Source organism: Apium graveolens, chromosome 3, assembly GCF_009905375.1.
Source record: "Apium graveolens cultivar Ventura chromosome 3, ASM990537v1, whole genome shotgun sequence".
Taxonomy (NCBI): domain Eukaryota; kingdom Viridiplantae; phylum Streptophyta; class Magnoliopsida; order Apiales; family Apiaceae; genus Apium; species Apium graveolens.
The window spans coordinates 276,685,427-276,692,531 of record NC_133649.1 but is presented as its reverse complement, the minus strand read 5'-3'; the positions used below and the strand labels follow the sequence as shown (position 1 = coordinate 276,692,531).

Sequence of the window (7,105 nt, the reverse complement as noted above, 5' to 3'; positions counted from 1 at the left end):
CTCAAAGCCTGACCAGATCTGAATTTACTCTTTTTGACCCTCTAAACGATATTTTCTTGAAAAACACGAAAGCTGAAGATAACGAAAAGACCTTTCTGAAAAGTCCAGAATCACTGAATTCTGACTTACGATGAATTTTCTACGAATTTTACAAGACAGCTGATTTTTGCTGAGAAAGTCCTACGAATTTTAATGATAAAAACAAGGAATACGAATATGGTGTATTTATAACGATACAAAACCCTATATCTCAACTAGGAAATAATAATATTTCCTCCTAAAGATTTACAACCTCTCCAAGTAAATTCCATAAATAAAATATTTGATACACACAATTACCTAAACTAAAAAAATTTCGATTTTCTAAATTATTCTTACACTTATTTCCACAAATAACAAATCTTTTCACAAATCAACTACCTTGCACAAAATGTTTTCAGAATATTCTAATTTTAAAATATTTATCTAGACAAATTAATATCTAATTTCTAATAAATAAATTAAAAATAAAATTACGAATTTTACATTCTTCCCTCCTTAAAAGAATTTGGTCCCCAAATTCACATAACATAAATAAATTAAATAAGTCACTAAAGAAAAGAAATCATACCTTAATTGCGATAGTTGTCATTTCCTGTCAGCTGAAACACACGTCCTTTGCCCATCTTGTTATCTGCTTCCTTCCTTGGTGGCGGTGGCGGATTGTGCGGACAATTCGAAATCTTATGTCCTACTTCTCCGCAATGAAAACAAGCACCTGTATTCCAATGACAGACTTTGTCCGGATGATTCTTGCCGCACCTGGTACACGTCTCTCGATCACCTTGACCCCCGATGTTATCGTACACGTGTGGCTTCTTGAGTGGTCCCCCTTGAAAAGATTGCCCACTAGTTTGAGTGAACCGCCTCTTATTCCAACTGCCAGACGCCTTTTCAGATTCTGCCAAGCCCCTTTCGATCACTAACGCCTTGTTGAGGACAGCCTCGTACGTCTGAAGTTCAAACGACGCCACTGAATTCCTGATGTCACTTCGAAGTCCCTCCTCTAATCTTCGTGCTCGACTGCTCTCATCTGCTACTAGGGTCGACGCGTACTTCGCAAGCTTTGCAAATTCTGCTTCGTATTCAATGACGGTTCTTCCACCTTGTTGAAGTCGAATGAAGTCCCTCTCTTTCTGCAGACGAACTGTTCTCGGAAAGTACTTGTCCTCTAAAGCCTTCTTGAACCTTGCCCAAGTGTACGGTTCATGATTTTCTTCAAGATTTGTCGTCTCATTCTTCCTCTTTTCCATAAGCCACCAGTCGTAAGCGCTTCCTTGCAATTGGTACACAGCTAAGGTCACCTTCTGTTCCTCATTGCTCCCCAGAAGTCCGAAAGCTTTTTCCATCTCTTGGATCCACATCTCAACGATAGCCGGGTCTGTAGCTCCATCAAAAGTTGGCGGGTTCAAACGCTTGAATTGAGAGACGATGTTGGGCTTCGGTTGCTGATTCACAAGTACAGCTAGAGTTTCAGCCAGCTGGTCAAAGACGTTTCCTCCTTCATCATTATTGCCCTGATTTTCATTGTTGTTCTGATTTTCTCCATCCATCTTTACTAGAACACACAAAACAAATTCTAAACTTATAGTCAATAATAAAAAAAAACACAAAAGTCAAACATATCAAATAATCACACAAATAAATGCCCTAAATCCAAAATAATTTTCTAAGACCTATACGATAGTCTAAAGGATCGCATCCTAGGGAATGTACTAGTCCCATACCTAATACACTCCGAAGGACAGCCTGCTCTTGATACCAACTGTAACAACCCGCACTTCCGGACTATTAAATTCTAAATCGAAAACTAAAAATAAAATATATTATTACTCGATAATTCTAATAGATCACGAAATTCAAAGCAGCGGTCAAACTCAATAATCAAAATCATAAAAATAGAGACGCAGCTCCACAAATCCGATAATAATTGTCTAACAGATAATTAAATTTATTCTCTAAAAACAAAATCTTTATTCTAATTCAAATAGCACAAACGAAGCAGCACAGATCTCCACATAGTTCTCATTCCTTAATCTTAATATGCTCCAAATTCCGAACCTGAAATGTTAAAAGGGGTGAGCTACACAGCTCAGCAAGTACAAATTGACTAACTTTTAAACAGAAAAACAATGGGTGTTTTGATAAAACGATTTTTCTTAAAACAATAATAATTTTGTAAAACATTTTCTAAAATAAATCCAACCCAAAGTTTTATATTTTAAAATTCAGAATTTAAAACAGAACAGAGCAGAATTTATAACAGTACAGATTTTATAACAGATCTGAGCAGAATAAAACAGAACGAAACGATAATTCTTATAAATACCACAGTCTTGATCTACGGCCACACTTTGCCAGTAGCCGGCATCTAATTCTTATTCTTATTCTTTATACCACACTTTGCCAGTGGTCGGCATCTAAAGTTCAATAATTACGCGCCCTTAATAGGTATCTAAAGTTGCACACTTGTGCGCCTACTAAGGGTATCTAAGGCTAGTTCCAGAACTATAGCGTAAATTACGAACGGGTTCGAAAACGTAGAGACTGGGTTTCAAAAGATTCTCGTATCTTATATCTTATACAGTTCGGAACAGAATTCTTATATCTTATACGAAATTCAAAAATCAGAGTATCAAAACTTTTCCGAAAATAAAAGTAAGTCAAAAAGTACTTACCTCAAAGCCTGACCAGATCTGAATTTACTCTTTTTGACCCTCTAAACGATATTTTCTTGAAAAACACGAAACACGAAAGCTGAAGATAACGAAAAGACCTTTCTGAAAAGTCCAGAATCACTGAATTCTGACTTACGATGAATTTTCTACGAATTTTACAAGACAGCTGATTTTTGCTGAGAAAGTCCTACGAATTTTAATGATAAAAACAAGGAATACGAATATGGTGTATTTATAACGATACAAAACCCTATATCTCAACTAGGAAATAATAATATTTCCTCCTAAAGATTTACAACCTCTCCAAGTAAATTCCATAAATAAAATATTTGATACACACAATTACCTAAACTAAAAAAATTTCGATTTTCTAAATTATTCTTACACTTATTTCCACAAATAACAAATCTTTTCACAAATCAACTACCTTGCACAAAATGTTTTCAGAATATTCTAATTTTAAAGTATTTATCTAGACAAATTAATATCTAATTTCTAATAAATAAATTAAAAATAAAATTACGAATTTTACATAAACCCAAACTCGAACCTCAAGTATACGATACTATTCCATAAATACATGCAAACAAAATCCCAAACACTGAACTGAATTACTTGTACATTCAACCATTGTATCCTATGCTTTGAGAGCCCAAATCTTTGAAACCCTGAAATATTGATTCTTTTGTTATCCAATTCTTTCATTACCCAGCGTTCAAGCTTTTAAACTACTTTATTGATCCTTACAAAGATTGAAAACCTTTCATTGTTAAACACTCATTGTTGTTAATGATTTTGGTTATTGTTTATTATTGCATATTCTGTTATTATATTAGAACTGGATTGTTTTTATAAAATTGTGGACCAGATTCGTGGTCAGACCATATAATGGTCAAGTTAGGCCAATGTGTGCCTTGGATACAGTAGTTAGAGCAATGTTGTGTGCCTTGCTCGGGGTTAGTGCGTGACTGATTAAGCAGCCTAACCTTGGTTTTTAAATTAAAAGTATAATATCCAATTCTAAATCATAATCCAATGTTCACTTGATATCATAATCATAGTCACCTGATGATCATTATTCTCAGTTTTGTCATTGTGACTTGCTGAGCTAGTTAGCTCATTTGTGCGATGTTGTTTATATTCTTTCCAGTTAAAAAGGAACCAGTTGGTAGCGAGGATCCCCAGTCCAGCGCGAGAGCTAGGGGTTCAGGTTGAGAAAGCTGAGCTAGTAGGCTTCTTTTGGGATAATTTAAGTTTGTAAAAGTTTGTAATAATGTTTGATACTCAGTGTGAGTTTGAAATAGTTGGGATTTGAACGGTTTGTAATATATTAGTGTGTTTGGCTTGTGTGCATACTTTAACGTATTGCGGTCCGTGGTGGTTGATAAGTAGGGTCACTGCATATATTATTATTATCTTTATTATTGTTATAAGCAGGTTATAATTAAGGTGTGTGTGGACCCCAAACTTCTGACCCGGGTTTGGAGGGCGCCACAGGTTTGGTATCAGAGCTACAGGTTATAAGTCACTGACACAAGCCTAGGTTAATGGGAATGGGTAGAGGGTTAAGATTAGAAGTAAGGCATAGGATGAGAGAACGTTGAGAGGTTGAGTGCTTCGGTATATCAGGTATTAGTATAGTTTGCGTTATGGAACGAGATTCTTATATTGCGATATGATTTCAGATAGCAGAGATGGCCGACTCTTTTATTCCCGTATCAGCTGATCACTCAGAGCCTTCAGTTGGAGTTCCGTTTTCGCATCCACATCCTGTTGTTCCACCAGCATTGGCTATTCTACCTCCACCGGTGTTGCAGCCCGTGCCACTGCAGGCTATTCCACCTCCAGGCATGAGGCCACCTGTTAGAGGACCCCCACCAGCTGATTCAGATTCCACTGGGCATTCAGCTGCGAGTGCCCCATTCCAGTCTACATTACCCCCAGTTCCTTATTACCGGTATGAGGCTCTTCTGTTGGAGCGTGATTCCTTGTTGGCTCAGATCAGAGAGTTACAGCATATCATCAGGACTACAGATGTTGATCGTGGTGTGAGGGAGCTTCGAGAGGAGATTCATGTGACACGGAGGGTTCTTGAGGCTAGGCTACATGGAGCTACACTACCTGGCAGAGGCCCTGATGCACTGATGGGCTGGGCTATTGAGGTGATGGAGGACTTTGAGAGGCTGGCAGGACCAGAGTTTCCTTGGAGCTGAGTTAGAGATTCAAAGATGGAGATGCGGAGCAGTGTTGTATGGTTATATAGCATGTACAGTAGTGTGTAGTGTGTATCAGTAGACTTTTGAGTTGTATTTATAGACTAGCTATGTTGACTAGTGAGTAGGTTGTTGTACCCTTTTTGCTTTTACTTTCGAAGCGTCTTTACGCTTGTACTACCCTAAAACTTTCGATCTATATATATCAGTACCTTTTTCCTTTCCAGCACTGTCATTTATTTTATTGCACCTGTTTTACCTTACCTTATTTATTGCACCAGTTATACCCTGTGATGCCATGTACCCTATTTTCCATAACTGTTTATATTCTGTAAAGAAGCATGCAATTTACTTAATTACCACTGTTTTCAAAAAGAAATATTCCTGTTTTACAAAACTTTTCTTTTATGCAAATATTTGATTCAAAAGCTAAATAAATTGATTGATTCTTTACAGAAAATGCCTCCCAAAAGAAATACCCGCACCAACACCCGAAATGAAGAAACCAACAACAACAACAATCAAGATGATACAAACCCGAATGTGAACTCAGGACCTATGGACCCAGCAATAGCCCAGATTCTTCAAATCTTGGCCCAACAAACAGTTCACCTAGCACAACAACAACAAAGACAGACCAATCCCCAGGTAACTTTCAAAACTTTTCAGGCAATAAACCCACCAGAATTCAAGGGTTCCTTAGAGCCAATTAAAGCAAATGTTTGGTTAAAGGAAATAGAGAAGGCATTTGCCTTAGTGAAAGTAAAGGAAGAACAGAAGGTTGAGTTTGCAAGTTACTATCTGAAGAATGAAGCCACCTATTGGTGGGAGATGGTGAAGACATTGGAAGGTACGGATGTTATTACTTGGGAAAGGTTCAAGGAATTGTTTCTAGAAAAGTATTTCCCTCAGTTTGTTCACGATCAAATGGAGCTGAAGTTTTTAGAGTTAAAGCAAGGGAATATGTCGGTAACAGATTATGAGGGGAAGTTTGAGGAATTGTCAAGGTATGTGCCGTCGTATGTTGATATTGATAGAAAGAAAGCTAAGAGATTCCAGCAAGGCTTGAAGCCATGGATCAGAGGGAAGGTAGCTATTTTTGAATTGGATACCTATGTCGGGGTTGTACAGAAGGCTATGATCGCAGAGACAGAGAGTGAGATGTTCCAGAAAGATAAGGAAAGCAAGAAAAGGAAAGTTGAGGGAAGTGAGGGTCAGTCACAAACAGGGAAGTTTCCAAATTTTAAGAAGGGCAAGTTTCAGCCAGGGAGAAATTTTAATTTCAGGAGACAAAATGCAGGAGACGGAGGCCAGGGCAATCGTCCAGCTAATGTGAATTAGCCGAATCAGTTGAGATTAACTTTTCCAGATTGTCAAGTTTGTGGAAAGAAGCATGGAGGAGTTTGTAACAAGTTGAATGTGGTATGTTTTAAATGCAACCAGAAAGGCACTATTCAAGGGAGTGCCGAAATCAGCCAGCAAATAAGGATCAGCCTATCCGGAATCCAGCAGTGAAGGTTCCAGTCATGGGATTTACATGCTTTAAATGTGGGAAGCCAGGACATATGGCCAGGGATTGCAAGACACCAGCCCCAGTCAATAATGCATTGAGGATTATGGGATCTACCCCAACAGTAAATGAGACTTCAAGGGCTAGAGTTTTTGACATGTCGGTGAAGGATGTGATCCAGGATACAGATGTCGTGGCAGGTACGCTTAATGTGAATTCTTTATGTGCCAAAGTGTTAATAGACTCGGGAGCAACTCGATCGTTTGTTTCACAAGATTTTGTTAGTAAATTAAACTGTCCAGTTGAGTGCTTAAATGAAATAATGACTGTGGAATTAGCAAATCAAGAACGTGTAACTGTAAACCAAGTTTGTGGAAATTATGAGATTGAGATTTCTGGTAGTAAGTTTTGTGTAGATTTGATACCATTTAAGTTAGGAGAATTTGATGTGATATTAGGGATGGATTGGTTATCTAAGCATGATGCTCAGATAGATTGTCGAAATAAGAAAGTAATGGTGAAAACGCCAGACGAAAGAATAATAACGTTCAAAGGTCAGAAACAAATAAAGAAATTCTTAACAATGATTCAAGCCAAGAAGTTACTACGACAAGGATGTGAGCATTTCGTAGCATATGTAATCGACAGAAGTCAGGAGCCAGCAA

General features: G+C 37.7%; 1 protein-coding gene across 1 annotated transcript; it reads right to left on the bottom strand.

Annotated features, from left to right (window-relative positions):
• Nucleotides 1–611: 611 nt before the first annotated feature.
• LOC141715046 (uncharacterized) lies at nucleotides 612–1,592 on the bottom strand. Its single transcript, XM_074518534.1, has one exon. The coding sequence runs from the start codon at nucleotides 1,590–1,592 to the stop codon at nucleotides 612–614; it is 981 nt and encodes a 326-aa protein (XP_074374635.1).
• Between the last annotated feature and the right edge of the window lie 5,513 nt (nucleotides 1,593–7,105).